General features: G+C 34.8%; 2 protein-coding genes and 1 long non-coding RNA gene across 6 annotated transcripts; all 3 read left to right on the top strand.

Moving 5' to 3' along the window:
- The first annotated feature begins 963 nt into the window (after positions 1-963).
- On the top strand, positions 964-4431 carry LOC145035694 (putative HVA22-like protein g). Of its 4 annotated transcripts, none has more exons than XM_078984215.1 (8): positions 964-1256; positions 1435-1492; positions 1681-1737; positions 1849-1947; positions 2077-2133; positions 2225-2288; positions 2370-2573; positions 3329-3686. In XM_078984215.1, the coding sequence occupies exons 3-8, from the start codon at positions 1706-1708 to the stop codon at positions 3587-3589; spliced, it is 717 nt and encodes a 238-aa protein (XP_078840341.1). In that variant the 5' UTR covers positions 964-1256; positions 1435-1492; positions 1681-1705; the 3' UTR covers positions 3590-3686. The 4 variants fall into 4 exon arrangements, with proteins under 4 accessions (XP_078840341.1, XP_078840330.1, XP_078840333.1 ...); XM_078984204.1 differs by having other exon boundaries at positions 1435-1586; XM_078984212.1 differs by lacking the exons at positions 964-1256; positions 1435-1492 and adding exons at positions 1512-1586; positions 4156-4431 and having other exon boundaries at positions 3329-3539.
- A 3446-nt stretch (positions 4432-7877) lies between these two features.
- On the top strand, positions 7878-12068 carry LOC144997979 (uncharacterized). The gene is made up of 3 exons (XR_013660046.1): positions 7878-8650; positions 10393-10738; positions 11443-12068. It is a non-coding gene; the product is annotated as an uncharacterized LOC144997979 (long non-coding RNA).
- Positions 12069-14262: 2194 nt separating this feature from the next.
- Positions 14263-15959, top strand: LOC145035687 (2-Cys peroxiredoxin BAS1, chloroplastic-like). The gene is made up of 7 exons (XM_078984199.1): positions 14263-14568; positions 14779-14850; positions 14949-15030; positions 15119-15198; positions 15311-15436; positions 15511-15624; positions 15732-15959. Exons 1-7 carry the CDS (start codon positions 14362-14364, stop codon positions 15846-15848), a joined length of 798 nt encoding a protein of 265 aa, XP_078840325.1. The 5' UTR covers positions 14263-14361; the 3' UTR covers positions 15849-15959.
- Positions 15960-20253: the final 4294 nt, after the last annotated feature.

Here is a 20253-nt window from a genome sequence, read left to right as displayed (position 1 = left end):
ACCTTAAAATCTAACGGTATACAATACATTCTAAATCATAAATCCTACCCCTAAACCCTAATATATAATCCATGGATTTTTTTTTATATAAAATGCATTTTTGTAGGTTGAAATGGCATACTTCATAGGGATACTTGTGTATATGGACACTTTAAACCTAATACAAAATAACAAATGTAGAGAAATAAAAATGATATTATTTGTAAAAATTAAAAAAAAAAATTAAATTACTTTCTATCTTTTATGTTATTATTATTCTTGCCTATTAAAATTATAATAAATGATATCATTCCACCATTTAATTTAATTTTATATGATATATCCTTAATATACTCTTAACGAGATAGGTATAAAAAATTTGAAATGATGATATATGTTATAATTTTAATCGGCAGAAATATTTGTAAGCATAAAATATAAGAAACAATTTAATTTTTCAAAAATAAAAGTTATTTAGTTCGAAACCAAAAAAAAATGGCCGACATGGAGAAGTAACATTACCATAACTTTAAACAAAATTACTAAATTCATAGCACATTATGGTAAAAATTAAAATAGTATAAAATCGTTGAAAATCCGAAAATACTAATCATCTTGAGATAGACGTGGACAAAATTTTTTATAGCGAAACATAAAACATGTTCTTATTCCAAATAGGGATCATGTCAACAAAAGAAAAATGGGTCAAATATATACTCGTCAATATCATCTTCGATATCCTTTGTGATTATCCTAAAATCTATCATTTGTAAGATTCTAATAGAGATACAATTATTAATAATGTTCAGTTATTGATAACTCACTGTTTATATTTATTGTCTGGTTGTAAATTTATGATCTCCATATTTAACCATTTAAAACGTTTAAAATTATGTTTCCTAGATTAATTAAAAATAATTTGAGCCCCAATTATAATATATCTTTAAACTTTTTCAAAGTTATAAACTTCGATACGTAATAATGAAAATTATAAATAAATAAGTTTTGAAGTTGAGAAATAAGCAATGTAATGTAATCAGCAATCAATAATCACCATCTCCCAAGCATACATCCCCTCCTCCCCTTGTCGTCTCCTGTGCGTTTTTTGGGCCCCTTCATTTCAAGTTTCATACATAAAACAACCATCTTCATCATCGTCATCATCTTCTTCTTCAGTAAATATCCTTTCATTTCAAGTTTCTCTGATCGATTTCGCTAATTTTATTGATCTGCTCAAATTCCCAGTAGCATCAACGAATCGTTTCCTGCTTACAAAGGTAATGTTCTTCCTGCTCATCAAGAGATCCCCATTAAAAATCGTTTCATCTTATCTACAACAAAATGTGCTTGGCCTTCTGTTTCTGTTTCTGTTTCTGATTGCGTTTTTCTAATCTGAGTACACTCACTACGGGAATGGAAGTTAATTGGAGTTGATTATCTTCATTTTGTAATCAGATTCGATTCGAATTAATCGGGTTATGGATACTTTCTGAAAAGATTAAAGCAAAAAAGAGTAATAATCATCCAATCTCCTATTCTCCTCTCACTGTTCAAATAATTTCAATTCATTAGCCGAATTACTTTATAGAATCGTCTACCATGGTTGGGTATGAATCGAATTTAGGTTATAGTTCTACAAAAATGTTGTTAAATTTGATGAACATCCCAAAACCTATTTCTTTCTTTCTTTCTATTTTGCAGCCAATTTAGCAGAAATTGTGAGAAGATGCTGGGTGGACTCCTCACAACCACTCTTGTGTAAGCAACTCCCATTAATCAAATCTCAAATTTCTCACGAATACTCACAAGATTTAAGTTCTCGAAATTGGGTTTTAGGTCAACTTTTCTGATGTTTGTTCATGGGTTCAGGTTAATTCTTGGATACGCATATCCAGCTTTTGAGTGCTTTAAAACCATTGAACGACGTGGTTCAGATAACGCAGAATTAAGATTTTGGTGTAAATATTGGTAAAACATTATTCTCTTTCATCTTCCACAAATTCAAGAATTGAAATATTCCCATTTTTATTTTAATTAGTTATTTGTTCATGTCTCAATCTTTAATTTGTTGCTTATGAATTTATGATTTCTTTTCAGGGTACTAATCGCAATACTTACAGTTTTCGAAAGATTCGCGGATATATTCGTTTCATGGTATGTATCAATAAATTTTTGTATACTTAATTGTTATTATTTGATTATTCTTTATATGTATATAAATCATTGCGTGAAAAATGTTTGATAGGGTACCAATGTATTATGAAATGAAGCTAGGGCTTATTATCTACTTATGGTATCCTAAAACAAAGGTAAAAAAAATGACTGTATTTTGTTCTATAACATTTTACTGTATTTAATTTCTAAAAAAGGAAAGTTTACGGGTGTTTTAGGGAACAGGGTATGTATACGAAACCTTGTTGAGGCCATTTTTATCGCGACATGAGACCGATATAGAAAGACACTTAAATGAAATGAGAGCGAGAGCGTATGATGTGGCGATTCACTATTGGAACAATTCCTCGGAGTTGGGACACGCTAAATTTTTAGAAATTTTACAGTATATAGCTTCGCAACCTACAAGACCAAGATCCGAGGTACCGTTTTTTTCCTTGTTTTTTTCAAAGAAAACTACTAAACAAAAACTAAAGAAGTCGTCGAGTCGATAGGGTGATACTTGTTTTTTTATAAAGTTTCTTTGTGTATATTGAACTTCGTTATTACATTTGGAATATAATAAATAGTTTTTACAATAGATCTTGAATTGGTTCAAGACCCTGGTTGGATGAAGATCTGTTCATCCAACCTCTGCATTTTTGGCTGTCATCGCTGATTGGATGTAAATCGTCCAATCCTAGGCTCTGCAAATCATCACTTCCTCATCTAGTTGGATGATATTGGATATAAATAATCTAATATCATCCAACTAAGCAGTTGGTTGAAAATCAACCAACCAGTATTACAAATTACTTCGTACATTGTAGATAAGTCCATATCAAACGCTCAAAATTCATGTGTTGAAAGACAAGTGACACTGAGTTAAGTCGATAATAATTTGATAACAAGACAACAAAATTTTAGAAGACTAATAGTGGCGACTTTTAATTGATTGATCAAATGATTACAACAAGATTTATATTTAAAACAACGCAAAAAAATGTGGATAGGGAAGATTTGTATAGACATTCTTATAGCTCATTGCGTGATTATGGGTTCAAGGCTACATAAAAAATTTGGCAATTGAAATGAACAAAATTACATATTGGGCCAAGTAATGTGAACGATCAATTTCCCTCTTTTTATAATGGTGCAATACCCTAATGATTTTTTTTTTTTTTTTTAATTTGTGTAGGGGCCGCGAAATTATGAAAATTTTGGTGACAGAAATCCTCCGCCACCACCTTCTCCTCCGGTCGCTCCAACCACAGCTCCTCAGCTTGATCAGGCTGAGGAGAGAGTGATACCGACTGCTCCACCGATGCCGAACATTAGTCGTCGCCACCCTGCAAACCCAGGGGAGTTGGAGACCCCTGGATCTCCAAGTGGACCCCCTTTGAATCCCGGTGAGAAAGAACCTGTTTGGCTAAGGTTCAAACGATCACAGGGACTATGAGTTTTTCGACGAACAATTCGTACATTTATTGTTGTATTATGTTGAATTAATAATTATATTAGACTTCCGCACGTAATAATTAAGTCATTTAGGGCTAGTTGATAGTTTTTGATTGAGAAGATCTGATTAAATCAAGACCAGTCATACTTAACTTTTTATCAAACCAGTAAGAGGAGTCATATAGAGGCTATAGGACCGAATCATAGGCTTCTAAGTGATATCAAACGATCTGAATTTGATCAAGTTACTCTCAACCCCTTCTCTCTTCTTAGACCTAGTAAGTCATTGCAACTTATTGTTAAAAAGATATTTTTACAAAGCAATAGCATATTAAATAGTATGTCACCGTAAAAAAAATTATTTTGGAAGAATTGTCATCATAAATATCAATCACGATTAACTCACTAAAAATATAGATCGCACTAAAAACATCATGAGCATATACGAAAGTTATGATAGTTGTTAAAAATAATGATTAATGACATAACTTTTATGTGAAAGTTTGAAATGGAAGTGAGGCTTTATTAATAATTACTTATTGCGTTATTTTATTTTTATTTTTGTAGCGGCAAAAGGTGAATAAAACAAAATTGTCGAGTCAGATTTGCGAAGAAAGAGATTGAAAAGATGGAGATACGAATAGAACTATACATGGGTTGCGGGGCCACGTTGTGAAAATACAAATTACAAAGGTTACTCTTGTAACATATCGCATTTTATTTTTGATTATTTTGTTTTATGTAATCAACTAAATAAGTGATGAAAGCTTGTTTTATTTTTAAAATTGTTATGTTTGAAATTAAAATGTGTGAATATAAATATATGTATTGATATTTTCTTTATTATTGGTGTTAGAAATAACTAAAAGTAGTTTTCAAATAATTATAATTAAATATTAATAAAAAATTGTTGAACTTATCGAAGTTTGAATTCCTGCAATCCAACGACCACACAATCCAGGCTGCTGTATTGTGTGACCGATGATTATGATACAACTCGCAAGAATGTAAATAACACCCAAATGATTAGCACCAACAACTAAAATAACCCCAACATGACTAATAGGTTGTTTGGTAAGCATCTTAATGGCTTCATCAAGAGGCAAACTTTGAATCGATTAGATTCAAAACGTTTTGGTACTCCATTTCATGCCTTTGAACAATTCAACATTTGTTTCGGTCAGATATGAGGATTTCGTTGCATGAAAAGTTTGACATCATCTCCACTTTCCCCTAATATGTGTTCCGTCTTCCTTCTTCATATGCCAAAACGAGACTCCACCTTCGCCCTCCTCCAATGCTATCCACCTCCGCCTTCCTCCGACGACCCTAATGTGGTAACAAATCATTGATTTTCTTTATGCGTGTACTGATTTTCTTTGATAACTATAACAAACAACCTAAAAAATATGATGTGCTTGATTGTGCTTGAGAGCTATAACAAATCCCCCCCTTCCTTCACACGCCAAATCTAATTTTGCTATAATTGTTTTTTTTTTTTTTTTTTTTGAAATGAACTAGTTTCTGCTTGAATTTCCTAGAACTGATTTATGCATGATTTTGCTTGAATTCTAGGCCTCCAATGTTTGTCTACAATCAAGTAGAAAGGAACTAGTTGATGACATTGAAGCGAAGATTATTGGAAGCGAATAAAGGACTATAATTGGTAATATTTTTTTTGTACATATTTCAGTTTTTATTACCGATTTGAAGTTATTTGTACATCTTGTAACGTGAACTCGTGATGTGTTTTAAATTGTTGTATTTTTTTCTTATATTTGATCATGTTGCATGTTGGCTTATTTTTAGGGGAAATATTATTATTAATAGTAGTGTGCATTTTGGGTTACACACAAGAAAAAAAAAATAAGCAATTGATGACACATAAAATTATAGGGTTCTGATTTGTTAATTAATTAAGTCTTTAATTAATTAAAAAAAAATCTAGTTATCTAGAAGGTTCTAGATAAAATAATTGGAAAGTAAGATAATTACCGAACATAAGACTAATTATCTTGTGACCAAATATTATCTTTTAAGGGTTTTAAACATTCCCTATAAATAGAGGGGTCCTAGATCGAATATCATGATGAAATTCTCTCTAGAAAAAACCCTAGTATTCGATAGTACAAGTCTAATCTTGAACCCTAACATTTAGCTGCTTATGCAACGTGTAGGCCCTCTACGTGGTGCGTAGGAGTTGATTTCAGCTTATGGTTTATGGTTTTCAATGTGTTCGTCCATGGGTGAAGTGAGATGTTGTTGGTATATTTCCTTGGTTACGACTATAAAAAAGGAGTTCTTTGTTGGGCTCTTAACACTCATTATTCGATCAAGATTTGTGAAGGTTTCAACGTCTACAAAGATATATATCCTAGTTTCTTTTTTGTTATAGTTTAAGTTGCAATTGATTGGTAGAACATAGATCATTGTCTGGTTTGTAAGGTTAATGTTTAAGTTGCTTCCGTTATGCGTCTTTATGGCCTTTTTAGATCCATCATAACCTAACATTGTCCTACGTGCAATATTATTCATAAAAGTTATATGCTAAGTAAAATGCAACATGACATGATAACTTAACAAAAACGTAATTTTTAATTAATGGTAATGACACTCATCTAAGTCTCATATTTAAACATCTCTGATGAATGCTTTTTCTTTGACTACATAATATTTAGTTGGAAACATTTTGAGGGCAACCGAAAAGGATTTTGCTAATAATTCAAGATTATACTAATTTAGTTATTGGCTCAGACACCTAATCCAACACACACACACACACACACACACACACACATATATATATATATATCATAAATCGTCAACCTACACGCGTATTAAATGATAAGTCTCCATTTGAGCTCCTTTTTCTTTGGTCACCCACGTACAACAATTTTCGAACCTATAGGTGTTTAGTTTATCCTTGGCTTCGAGATTACTCTCCTAAAAGCTTGATCCTCAAAGCATCACATGTATCTTTATTGGCTATTCTTCTTAATACAAGAGCTTTCGTTGTTTGACCTGGTCATTTCTCGTATTTGTGTGACACATCATGCTTGTTTTGATGAAGATTGTTTACTTTTTTCGGGCAACCACACTACTAAGGATCAAACCTTGTTGGATTTAATAACTTTTTTGATAATAGCTCTATTGTGGCATCCTCGCATACTGTTGCAAAAGTATCAATAGAACCGGCTATGCCTCCTAGCGGCCTTGTTCCTCTTGTTCCATTATGAAGCAACCTTCTTTTTCAGACCAAATAGCCCAACCGCATCCCAATGACAGATCACAGTCTCCTCCTAGCCCACTTCATGATGATGAGTCTACTAATATGTCTAACGTATCTGATCCAATACCACAAACATAACAATCGTTGAATACAAACCAACAACCTGTTTCAACTCATCACATGACTACACAAGAAAAAGTTGGGATTTTCAAACCTCGACACCAATTGGATTTAGCTCATACATCTTCTCATGCCTTTTACTTGGCAATATTTGTTCAAAATAAACTGAAAGGATTCAAATCCGCTGCCAAAAACCCAAAGCGGATGTTAGCAATGCATGAAGAAATGACAACTCTTAAACAAAATGACAATAAGGTCTTACTACCGTTCCCTACTACTGGAAATGTCGTTGGTTCCTAATAGGTGTTTCGCACCAAGTATTATTCATATGGATCGATTGAACGTCTTAGAGCATGACTTGTGGCTCAAGGATTTACTTAATTTCCCAGTCATGATTATTCTCCTACATTTAGTCCCGTTGTTAAGCCGTCCATGGTACGTATTGCTTGTCTCTTGAAGTTATCAATAAATGGCGTCTTCATCAACTCAATGTTAAAAGTGCTTTTCTCAATGATTATTTGAATGAAATTGTATTTATGGAGCAAGTACTTGGTTTTGTCGACCCTCGTTTTCCTAATCACGTTTGCAGGTTAAAGAAAGCATTGTATTGCCTAAAACAAGCTCTACGAGCATGGTTTCATCGTCTTAGTTCATTTCTTGTTGCAAAAGTTTTCACGTGTGCTGGGTTAGACACTTCGCCTTTTGTTTTTAAACAGGAATCATGCATTATCTATCTTCTTGTTTATGTTGATGATATATAATTTCACTACAAATAAAATTATATTTAGTGGCACAATCTTTTAGTGGCATATACTTTTTGTGCCACTATATTATAATTTTAGTGGCACTTATTGTTGTTTTTGTGCCATTATATTGTTTATGAATTAAATTTCTAAATTTTACATTCTTGCTGTTATTTCCCCCGATTAAAGGTTCGATTTTCATATTCCCACTCTTGGTTCCCAGGATTAGAAGTTCAATCCAACTAGGGTTTTTTGTTGATTTCTAAAAGACGGTAGACACTCAAGACTCACCTCTCTTTCTATCAAAACTAGAAGATGGAAACAGACCACTCACCCTTCTACCACCGAAAATTGTCCACCATCACCCCGCCCATCCTGCAGCCATCGTTCGTCGCCAACCCTTCCCCCCCACGGCCCCACCCCGTATTGTAAACACTTATGTGACTGGATGATATTCCTGTCTGGATTTCAATATCGCTTATACACTTCAGCTTTTACAATTGGTGTCAACACTTCCGTCAATGATGTCGTTGAAAGAAGATAGATTGGTACCGTAATGGTATTGGCTAATGGCTAGTAGATTTAATCTTCAATGCTCTACCACTTAATAAGTTACAGATTTCTCAACCACAACTGGCCTGAATACTCCACTAGAGATTAAAAGTTCTGCCAACTAGGGTTTGCTATTGATAGTAGCAAGGCGCCGACACTTAAGAGTTAAGACTGGACTCTCATTATCTCTAAATCAGAAGGAACAAGATCATCTAGACACTCACCCTTACACAATCAACCGTCTTGCATCATCAACCCACCCTTCCATCATTGATATTGTCCATCATTAACTCTTCTGCTGCCCTAACCGTCAAAAATTTCGAGAGTGGACGATATCACAATCGTGATTTCTATCACTCTGTCAACATCAGACGTGGTTGACCATCATCAATCCTTCCTTCGTCGGCTTCCGTCTCTGGTAAGACATGTTTCTCAATATCTCATTCGATCATTCTATATAGATTCAAACTTCTAAGAATGCTCATAAACCGAAAAGTAATTTCCATCAAAATCATATGATGGATTAGATGGTCTGGAGGTAGTAATTGATTATATTTTGTTCATCATTTGAATTTAATGAGCTTCATCTCATATAATTTTATTATGTTGACATAATCTTGTGGATCTCGTATATTTCCTGGTCATTCCATCATATAGATTTAAAATTCAATCTATTGGCCCCATCTATGTGTCATATAGGGAAAAAGTGTGTCAAATTAAATTGAATCTTCAATTCACATTGGACATCAATTTATCGCCATAGTTTATAAGATATCAACCTATAGTTTAACATCATTTTTACTGTAAGGTTAGTATTTCTACCACTTTATAACATTTCAGAGGGCTTTGGTGGAGTTGATTTTTGTAGCTTCTTTGTTGCATAATTTTTTATATTGTAATTCATAATTTTGTGTCTTCCATTCTCTTATATTATGTAATTTGTGCTTACTTCTTTTATGTTATGTAAGAAAGGGTTTATACCTACAAAATCATTTGTATGTAACTTGAAGTAGGTAACAATGTTATAGTATTTTACTTTCAAAGTACATAGCTATAATTAGAAAAAAAAAAGTTTAATAAAATGTCTAACCTGTTTTTTTTCTTATTTGTATGTTTCTTCTAATTTGTATGTTTCTTGACTATTAAATAGAATTGAGGATTTAAGTTTCGATATGTTAATTTTTATCCCATTATTTTCCATTAAAATTAGAATGTTGGGGTAATTTCTTTGTGGATTTAGTGAACTGGGTATGCATAGTTTCGTTATGGTATGTCAGATGTTCATTACAGGTAAATTGATGTAACTTAATGGCATCAGCTTAACATTATGGGGCTAGTTGAGATAATTTTGCATGAATATTATGGCTCCATTTTTCACACAAGGCATAACATGACAACATAATGCCTTGTTGATTAGTATTTTTTTTTTTTGGATTTCTCTCTTTATGTAGGAGACGCATTGCTTTGCTGAACAAAAAACATTGAGTTCTTATTTGCTCAAATGTTTTCTTTTACGTTGGATGAACGAGAGAAGCCATTATACAGTTTGAAGTCAATCAAATTTCATGTTTCTTCCCAACACGTATTTAGTTTAATAATATTGTTGTTAGTTTAATAATATTATGTTTAGAGTAGTTGGACAACATTTAGTTTTTGGTTATATATATTGAAAGTAATGTGTTTAGACAAGTTTGAATGGATGTAATAATATTTTGTTTTTGTTTATTATCTTAATTTTCCTATTATTCTTTTATATACCATTTAAAAAATGATCTAATTTGTTAATATAATTTTTTTGTGCGTTAAAAAAGTGCCACTAAAACCATGAAAATAATATTTATTTTTGTAGTTAAATAGTGGCATAAAAATAATGTCACTAAAACCTACAAGTACATTAGTGGCACAACCGAAAAGTGCCACTAAAACCCAATTAGGTTGCAGCAGCACAACACAAAAATGTCACTAAAGGTCTTTAGTGGCAGCGCTTTTAGTGACACTTTTCTTTTTGTGTTGCTGATTGCTAGAGGGGTCTTTAATGACATTTTTTTAGTTTTTAGTGACACTTTTTCTATGTCACTAAATATCATTTTATTTGTAGTGTTTTTATAACATCCCGACTCCAGTGTATAAATTTAAATAGTTTTATATTCATTTTGACAGGGCAACTCGTCGAGTAGAGATCGAGATGGTCGCATGAATTTTTAAATCAACTCGACAAGTTGGAGGACCCTAACTCGACGAGTTGGAGCTGAGTGAGAAAACCCTAATTTTCAAGGTTTGCACCATATTTAAAGGACCTTAAGCCCTTTATCCCGTCTCCCTCATCACCTTATCACCCCGAGACAAACCCTAATCGATCTATCTTCCACTGTGAGAGAGAGAGAGAGAGTGCGACTAAGAAGGTGTGTTTTGGTGCATTCTTCGAAGGAACTTGAAGAGTCAAGGATTTGGAACAAGAAGGAGACCTTAGATCCGGCATCTACTCTGTTGTAGCGACAAATTTGAGGTAAAAAGCCATTACCTTGATCACTTGTTTGTTAGATCTCTCCATTAGAGAGTTTATGGCCATTTTTAGCATTTTCTCGAGTCATTATTGATTTTAAGTTTACCTTAAAGCTAAGACTTCAGATCTGGACATTATTAGGCCCTTTAGGACTAAAGACTCAAGCTTTATCAAGCTTTCGCCAATTTCCAAGCCTTAAACCCTTTCATTGAGCTTTGTTTTGGCAAACTTAGCCCTAGATGTCATGCATGGACGTAAAGCTTGTAGCTTTACGTCGTATTTCAACCTTAGAAGGCTATATCTAGAGTTTTGGGCTTTAGTCTTACTTAAGAGCATCTGAATGAGTGATTAGAGTGGAGGAACTTGACAAGTTGGTTAGGATTTTCCCTGTTATCCTGGACATTGTACAAACTCAGCGAGTTGGTGAGACAACTCGGCGAGTTGAGATGGATTTTCCTAATTTTTCAGAGAACCGAAAGAACTCAACGAGTCGCATAGATGCACTCAACAAGTTAGGTTAACATGGACTATTGACTTGAGTGTTGACTTCCATTGAATTTTAGGGTTTGATCAAGTTATGGACTTAGGAGACCATAGAGGGGTAAAATGGTCTTTCACCCTTCTCGAGAGTTTGTAAAGGAGTTAACTTAACATCTTTGGAGTTGTTATATTAAATTGTTAATTAGAGATGATTATGATATATGTAGGTGGAGTCTAGACCGACCGTTGAGTACGAGACATACTTGCTTTACTTACAAGGTGAGTCTTCTCACAATATATACATGAGTAATAATACTGTGTGACCAGAGGGTCTTGCCTGAGTTATTGATCGAAGGTATTATGTGCTTATATTGAGTTATGTGATATATTATGCATTATGTCTTTGTGATTTATGTTGTTTATTATTATGTGCTTTATTAATTTAGGACCAAAGGGTCCAAATCGAGTAGTAAGATCGGAGGGTCTTCACTGAGATACAAGACTGGAGGGTCCAACCCAAATTGTGAGACCGGAGGGTCCTCACCGAGATACATGACCGGAGGGTCCTTATCGAGATATAGCCATGAGAGGCTAATTATTTTTGTGTTGTATTTTGGGGAACTCACTAAGCTTTGTGCTTGCAATGTTGTGTGAAATATGTTTCAGGTACATTTTAGAATCGCGGAAAGGCGTCAACATGATTGTACACACCAGCTAGTTGATTTGTGTTTCGAGGATTCTAGGATATTGAGAAACAATTTATGGTCTTGTGTTTGAAACAATTTACAAATTTGGTTTGAGAAATGTTAAAATATGTTTTGTGTGTATTTAAAAATGAATTTTTTCTTAGAAAATTTAGAGTGTTACAGTTTTAATTGGCAACAAAGAACAAGTTATCTCTTCATTTATTCCTAAACTTCATCGGGAATTTGCAATTAAGGATCCTGGTGACGTAAATTACTTCTTGGGTCTTGAAGTTTCATATATGGATGATGACTTATTTCTTAGTCAGTCTAAATAAGCGCATAACATTCTAGACCCATCAAATCTTCTCCATGCTAAACTGGTAGGCACACCTCTAGCCGCCCATGAGATATTCAGGTCGACTGGTACCTCATATTATAATCCAACTGAGTACCATTCGTTAGTGGGCGCACTTCGGTACTTAACCGTTACTCGACCTGATATTTCTTATGCAGTTAATCAAGTAAGTTAGTTTTTTCAAAATCCTACGACAAATCATTTTTAAGGTGTTAAGATAATTTTCATTATATCGAGGGTATCATTTCTTTTAGGCTTACTTTCAAAAAGCCTAATGACACATCTATTTTGGGTTATTCGAATGCTGATCGAGTCGGATGTTTTGAAACCTGGAGGTCCACGTATAGTTACTCCATTTTTCTTAGGGCTAATCTAGTTTCGTGGAGTACCAAAAAGTAGCCTACAATTGCTCGTTCGAGTTGTGAGTCGGAATACCAGACAATGGCAAACATCGCTACTGAAATCGTTTGAGTCACTCAATTGTTGCGCAAACTTCATGCTTTGCCGCCAGATCGCCCAACCCTTTTATGTGACAACCACAATGCTTGTTTCCTAAGCCAAAATCTGGCATCTCATAAACAGACAAAACATGTTGATCTTGATTTTCACTTTATTTGTGAGATCGTTTCATCTGGTAAATTGTATACTAAATTTGGTTATGCCAAGCTTCAGGTGGCTGGCATTTTCACAAAAAGTCTTTCACGTCCACAGTTTGAATTCTTCCGAGCTATACTTCATCTTGGACCATCACCGTCTCGCTTGTCATGCGGGGGGGGGGGGGGGGGGGTATTAGGAATAAGTCAATAGAATCAATTACATTAAATAGTTAATCTTATTATCTTGTAAATTATTCTCTGTATACCTTCCTGTAATATCCTTATTTTGTTCATCTATATTGAAATCCTCCCATATTGGCGAGGTATTCCTTTCAATCATTACAAAATGAACGTAAACAAACAACATAAATGAACGTTCACAAACATAATTGAGCGAGCAATATCATTGGTCATGTTAGTATATTTATTAAATAAAAGAACTTCCTAACGGACTGTTCAATAACAGTTAGCCCTAGTGACAAATATCAACATATCGAAGAAATTCAATAGGACGACTACGGAAAGTGAGGCAGTCGGTAACGAAGATCAGCAGATCGAAGAACTTCAATTTTGAGATGTTTTCACCAATCTACATTTTCCTCTTCAATAACTTATATTCAAAATAACGCATATATGATATGGACGTAACCAAGGTTCTAAAAAGCTCGCCATGGCACGCCATGACTCCAAGGCTCGCACCTGCCGCCAAGTTTTGCCAAAACGCCGCTATAACTCATATATGTGTATAAAAATGAATAATAGTTGAAAATACGTATAAAAATATTAATTATATAGAAAATTGCCGCTTTAAGTCACGCTTTGCAAACATCGTGACTCGACAAGACTCGGAAAAGCTTGAGGCTTGACATTGCCGCCAAGTCACGCCTTACGTATTTAGAACCTTGGACGTAACTAACACCTGGATGCATGGACATAAAAATAGATCATCGTAACAAAGCACACCATCAAGGCAATGTTTGGGATATACCTTTTAACCACTCCATTTTCTTATTCACATGCAATTTCATTGTTTAATGATTTAAAATGTACAAAAATAATAATTTAGAAACCATTTAAAAGTGAAAATATGAATTTATGAGGTTTTCATGACAATAACCCATAAAAATAATAATTTCACCTACAACTTAAAGAAAGCTTTAAGACTAAACAAACATAATTTAAATAGTTACTAAAGTGTAAATAAAAAAATGTACATTAAAAGGTCTTTCTTTTTCCAAACCTAATCAAAAATATGTTTTTCAATTTTGAATATGTTTATATGCATGTTTTATATAGACAATTTGTTGAGTAAAAGTCAACAAATTATGCACACACTACATTGGTATCTTTGACCTTAAGTCAACAGATTGTTCTACACAAATAGTCGTCCTATTCGACACCCACACTATCTTGATTTATCCCCCATCTATCACTTCCCCACCATACATATAACCAACCCTAAAAACACTCCATCACAGAGGTAGAGACTAGAGAGGAGATCGCTCACCAATGGCTTGTTCATCTGCTTCAGCTGCTCTTCTTTCTTCTACAAACCCTAGAAACTCCTCTTACATTTCCCCCAAATCATCATCCAATCTTTCTCAAACCCTAAGTTTTTCCAACACTTCCTCCATCAACTTCCGATCCAAGTCCCTCCGCTCCAACCTCCCCGCTCGTGCTTCTACCACCCGTCGCAGTGGATTCGTTGTCAAAGCGGTAAGTTATTTGTTTCCCCATCGCTTTGTTTTTGCTTCGTTGACTGAAATCTGTTCCTTAGAAGTCGTTACTTTAGAGAAGAGTAATTGAATTCAGCTTCTGTTAGATGTTCGATCTTACACATCGCTGATTTGATTCTGAAAATGTCATATCTCAGTGAGACTGATTTGTGAAATCTATCTCTCATCTCGACTTTATTTGTGTATGTAGGGACTACCACTGGTTGGAAATGTCGCACCAGACTTCGAAGCAGAAGCTGTTTTTGATCAAGAGTTCATCAAGGTAATCAAATTGATTCGTCATGACCTTCATATTTTTTTGATAAGAGCACCTTGAAATAATCATGAACTTCTTTAACTCTATAAAATTTGCGATTACAGGTTAAGCTCTCTGACTACATTGGGAAGAAATACGTGATTCTCTTCTTCTACCCTCTCGACTTCACTTTTGTTTGCCCAACTGGTGATTCCATCATCTCTTCACTTAATCTGTCAACATTTTTTGGTAAACAAATTCTCATTTCACCTCATTATGTTTCTGATATATGCAGAAATCACTGCTTTCAGTGATCGCCATGCCGAATTTGACAAGATAAACACTGAAATTTTGGGTGTTTCTGTCGACAGTGTGGTATACAATATACATTCCATTCACGAATTGTTTCATGATGTATTTGTTGTTAATTCATATATCTTAATGCTAAAATGATGACAATATTGTGTTGTTTTTCGATTTTTCCTAGTTCTCCCATCTTGCATGGGTTCAAACAGATAGAAAATCCGGAGGCCTTGGTGATTTGAACTATCCATTGGTTTCTGATGTCACCAAATCAATTTCAAAAGCTTTCAATGTTCTGATCGAAGATCAGGTACACTAATTTCTTTAACCTAAATTGTAAACACTTTACAAAACTTATATAACTTCTTGATCTTTACATTTCAGGGAATCGCATTGAGAGGACTTTTCATAATTGATAAAGAAGGTGTTATTCAGCATTCCACAATCAACAATCTTGCAATTGGGAGAAGTGTAGATGAAACATTGAGAACACTTCAGGTACTATTTGGGTTTTCAAGATTCTTCTTCTCTTTAGTCTTTATAGACATTTTCTTTAGATGTTCATGGTGTTTGAGAATTGAGATGCATGTGTGTTTGTACTTTAGGCATTGCAATTTGTACAAGAGAACCCAGATGAAGTATGCCCAGCTGGATGGAAGCCAGGGGAGAAGTCAATGAAGCCAGATCCTAAACTCAGCAAGGAATACTTTGCAGCAGTATGATTGGGTACCCTTGTGAAATTGGATTATGAGAGTATTTTTTTTTTTTTTTCGGGGCAATAAAAACTTGTGGAACTATTTTATGTTAATGTTAAAAAGTTTTATTATGATCAATGGGATGCATATAATGCATAAATTTGTGCATCACAAGATTATTGAAGATTCAAGAATTATGTAGTAAGTTATGCAACCATAATTTGGATTGAATGGAATCTTGAAACAAAATTGCGTATTCATGTGTTATTAATGGTGTCAAATGGAATATTCAAGATTCAACTGGTTTTGTTTTATAAATAAGTAGTACATAAGGAAATTACCACTTTGCCCTTTAGTGTGTCGTTGACTTGTTTCTAGCTATATTTGGATTAGTAAAATATTGCTGCATAAAATTTTAAAGGACGAAAAGGGTTAGATGATAAAAGTGTTGTGGCCATTGTTAAAACTACATAAAGTGTATGGACAAAGGAAAAGGGGCAAGGAAGGTCAAGTGGTTAAAGGGACTGAAAGTGACAAATATTAAAAGGTTTGTGGCTAATGTCTAATGCACAATAACTTCACTGTTCCATAAAATTCAAAAGGACGAAAAGATACAAGTGTTGTTGCCATTGTTAAAAACTAACATAAAGTGTATGGGCAAAGGAAAAGGGGCAAGGAAGGTCAAGTGGTTAAAGGGACTGAATGTGACAAATATTAAAAGGTTTGTGGCTAATGCCTAATGCACAATAACTCCACTGTTCCATAAAATTCAAAAGGACGAAAAGGGATAGATGATAAAAGTGTTGTGGCCATTGTTAAAACTAATAAAATTCAAAAGGATAAAAAGGGATAGATGATAAAAGTGTTGTGGCCATTGTTAAAACTACATGAAGTGTATGGGTAAACGGAAAAAGACAAAAAGAAGGTCAAACTTAGAGGGACAAATCTTAAAAGATTTGTGGTTAATGTCTAATGCATACTAACTTCGCTCTTCCTAAGAACTAGGATGTTATTCGGGTCGAAACCGGACCAAACCAATCCGAACCTGAATAATCTGAAAACCGAAGAAAGGTGATTGCATGAACTGAAAACCGAATCGATTAACCAAATACGAGTTTGGTTCAGTTCGAGTATTAATCGGTTCGGTTGGGTAATTACCCAAATAATCCGAATAACATGTGCAATATGATTAAAAACCTAATATAACTGAAAAGACCCAATAAACCATATTAGGATTCTATAACCCGAATAATATAATAACAATGTACTTTTATACGTTAACATAAAACATTCAAAGACTAACATAACACAATAACACATTGAAATAATAACATTTACATAGTAAATTAACATAATGAAAATTAATTTCTTACTTGAGTTTCTTGAGTTGTAGTCCAATCTTCCATGACTGGATAAAGTAGTAATTCATGAATCCTTAGAGACAATAGGAAGACTCGATTTTTAAAGTCTGAAACAAGAGGAAGATCGACAGAAGTGATTTTGAGTTAGTATATAGATGAGAAGATTGATTGATTTTGAAACGACGAGAACGAGCGTAGGGTCTTTTTTATGTTATGAACGACGAGGATAGAAGTGTGAATTGTGATTTTGATTTCCGTCGATCAGAGAAAGGGGACGAGGAATGCTTATTCGGGTCGGGTATTTAGAACCGAATAAGCTCTTATTTGGGCAACCCAAACTGAATAACTCGAGAAACGAATAAGCATAATATAGATACCCGAAACCCGAATCGAATTGCTTATTCGGGCCTAATTCGGTTTAGGTCAATTCAGGTTTCGGTTCGGTTCAGGTTTTCGGACCAAATTCTCATCCCTACTAAGAACCATGCTCATTAGTATAGTATATAAATATAAACTAATAGGACACATAGGGTGTATTTCGGAGCGAGTTTCTTTAGCGTATTTAAATAAATAAATAAATAAATAAAATAAAATAAAAACTTGAATTTATGTAACACCCCGGATTCCCAGGTATTATTTTTCATTCTTTTATTTTTGGGTGATTGTGAGGGACTCGGCGAGTTGGAGTCTAAACTCGCCGAGTAGGATCGCGGTTTTGTGCACGGGTTCGCATCTGGACTCGGCGAGTCCACGCTGTTTAATGAAACCCTAATTTCCAGGGTTTGAGACCTATTTAAAGGGGCTTATGGCCGTCATTTGCGGCTACCAACCCCAGAGAGACACCCTAAAGTGCTTTTGAGCGTTTTTGGAGAGATAAGAGGCCATTGTTGACTTTTGAAGCTTGGTTTGGCAAGGCAAAGAAGATTCTAGCTAAGAGGAGGAAAGGGAGGTGGACATCCTTCAGTTTTGGAGCTCAGAGCATCATTTTGGAGGTATATTTTGGTTTCCTTTTCTGTTATTATGATGAACATGGGGGTTTAGGGTTTCTTGACCCCTTTGTTGGTTAGATTTGATGTCCATTTCGTCCCTAATTATGATGAAGCTTGAGATGAGATCCATAGAGGTCCAGAGAAACTTTATTCCTTAAGCTTTATGAGGATTCATGGGAGTTTTCACCTAGAGTTATGAGATATGGGGCTAAAACATCATTTATGAGCAAATAGTTGTTGTTTGAGCACCAAGGTTTGGACTTTACGTGATTATCATACTTGGGGAGGCCAGATCTATGATTGTATGGAACAAATCTGACATCAGAAATGAGTTTGAGTTTATGCATGGCATGGACTCACCGAGTCTGAAGAATAGACTCGGCGAGTAGCATGAAGTTTGCCTGTAACCACTCAGCGAGTGGTCTTGTCGAGTTAAGGAGTCGACTCAGTGAGTTAGGGAGAGTCGGGGGGGGGGGGGGGGGGGGGAACTGAGTTAAGCCGGAACTCGCTGAGTTGTTCTTGAGACTCGGCGAGTTGAGTCGTGGTGGCCCCGCGATTTATGCCAGGTGAACTCGTCGAGTCAGAGAAGCACTCGACGTGTCAAAAGAGGATCCAAGGGAGTCAGTGGACATGTATAGACTCGCCGAGTCGCCCTAGTGCACTCGTCGAGTCCGGTCAAAGTTGACCGTTGACCTTGTTGACCTTTAGGGTTGAGTTCAGATGTATTTATGAGTGTATTACTTTGTGTGATTAGGCGGAGGCTAGATCATATTTATTCCAAGACAGATATTTACCGAGATACGCGAGGTGAGTCTTCTCACTATACTTTACCTTGAGTAGGTAAATAGAGTTATGTGATACAATGTTTTATATATATTGTTGTTGCACTGCATTCTTCTATGTGATTTATGTTGTGCATGCTTGCAGAGTTAGAACCTGAGGGTTCACAGAGTTTGGGTGCACGGACCCACAGAGTTATAACCTTGAGTGGCTAATATGTGTTATATGTGCTATTTTTGGGAACTCACTAAGCTTTGTGCTTACAGTGTTTTGTATTATGTGTTTCAGGTACTAGTGAGGATCGCGAGAAGGCACCGGCTTGATCAGTACACACACGGGATTTTTATGCTATGAGATCTTGGGATTCCTATATGTTATAAATTGAGTTTCAAACAATGATGTTTTTATGATTTATGAACGAATTATGTTTTTATAAATGCGAAAAATTGTTTTGGAAATTTACGGTGTTACAATTTAATGAAGAAAAAGTTTGTTTGCCTGTTAGACAACCTCTGAATTGGTTTATAACATTATTCAATGTGTTTGGTACGGCCTCTAAATGTAACATCCCAAAAATTAAGGTAAAATTTTCATTTTTAAAATCGTTTCAAATCCATAAGTTTTCGATTCATTATTTGTTTTTACATACGGAGCTTGATAATTTTTTTTATGGAGTAATATAGTTCAATACATATCGATGGAAAGAAAACGGGCAACAAGTTGCACCGCTACAAAACAAGTTTCCAAAAGTCGCAATCATAAATCAGAGAATCCCAAAATCATAAAACACATATAAATTCAGGATGATTTGTACGATCAAGCCTTCGCCTTACCCGTGTCCTCTGAAGTACCTAAAACTATATAATCAAACTGTAAACGAAAGCTTAATGAGTTTCCCCAAAGTACCACACACAACCAAACATATAACATGCATATATAAGCCTTCAGCCTAACCGGACCGCCTCGCATGGCCTACAACCTATCTGGATCGCTCTCTAGGCCTTCAACCTGATTGGATCGCCTCATAGGGCCTATAGCCCATCAAGACCACCCTGGGTATCTTAGCCTTCAGCAAAAAGCAGGACCGCCTCAACCCAACCACAATATGTCGACATATGCAACAGATAAACATAAACACATATCCAACAAGTACATGTAATCATACAGATATACTAATCTATCATATTACTAGCATAACATCATCCTATATACCATAATACATAACCTAGTGGGCCGACATTGGTGCCTTCAACCTACAAGTACAGTTTGGAAAACCCACCTCACAGTCTAAAAGATAGCTGA

This window comes from Lactuca saligna, chromosome 1 (assembly GCF_052625555.1).
Source record: "Lactuca saligna cultivar CGN05327 chromosome 1, ASM5262555v1, whole genome shotgun sequence".
Taxonomy (NCBI): domain Eukaryota; kingdom Viridiplantae; phylum Streptophyta; class Magnoliopsida; order Asterales; family Asteraceae; genus Lactuca; species Lactuca saligna.
This window is presented reverse-complemented; position numbering and strand designations above follow the sequence as displayed.

Excerpts from the sequence above, each read along its gene's own strand:
- LOC145035687 (XM_078984199.1), top strand. The coding sequence starts at position 14,362 with ATGGCTTGTTCATCTGCTTCAGCTGCTCTTCTTTCTTCTACAAACCCT. Across the intron at positions 14,851-14,948 it reads TTGATCAAGAGTTCATCAAG|GTTAAGCTCTCTGACTACAT; the intron begins GTAATCAAATTG and ends TTGCGATTACAG. Across the intron at positions 15,625-15,731 it reads AAACATTGAGAACACTTCAG|GCATTGCAATTTGTACAAGA; the intron begins GTACTATTTGGG and ends TTTGTACTTTAG.
- LOC145035694 (XM_078984204.1), top strand. Across the intron at positions 1,948-2,076 it reads AGATTTTGGTGTAAATATTG|GGTACTAATCGCAATACTTA; the intron begins GTAAAACATTAT and ends ATTTCTTTTCAG. Across the intron at positions 2,574-3,328 it reads CTACAAGACCAAGATCCGAG|GGGCCGCGAAATTATGAAAA; the intron begins GTACCGTTTTTT and ends TAATTTGTGTAG.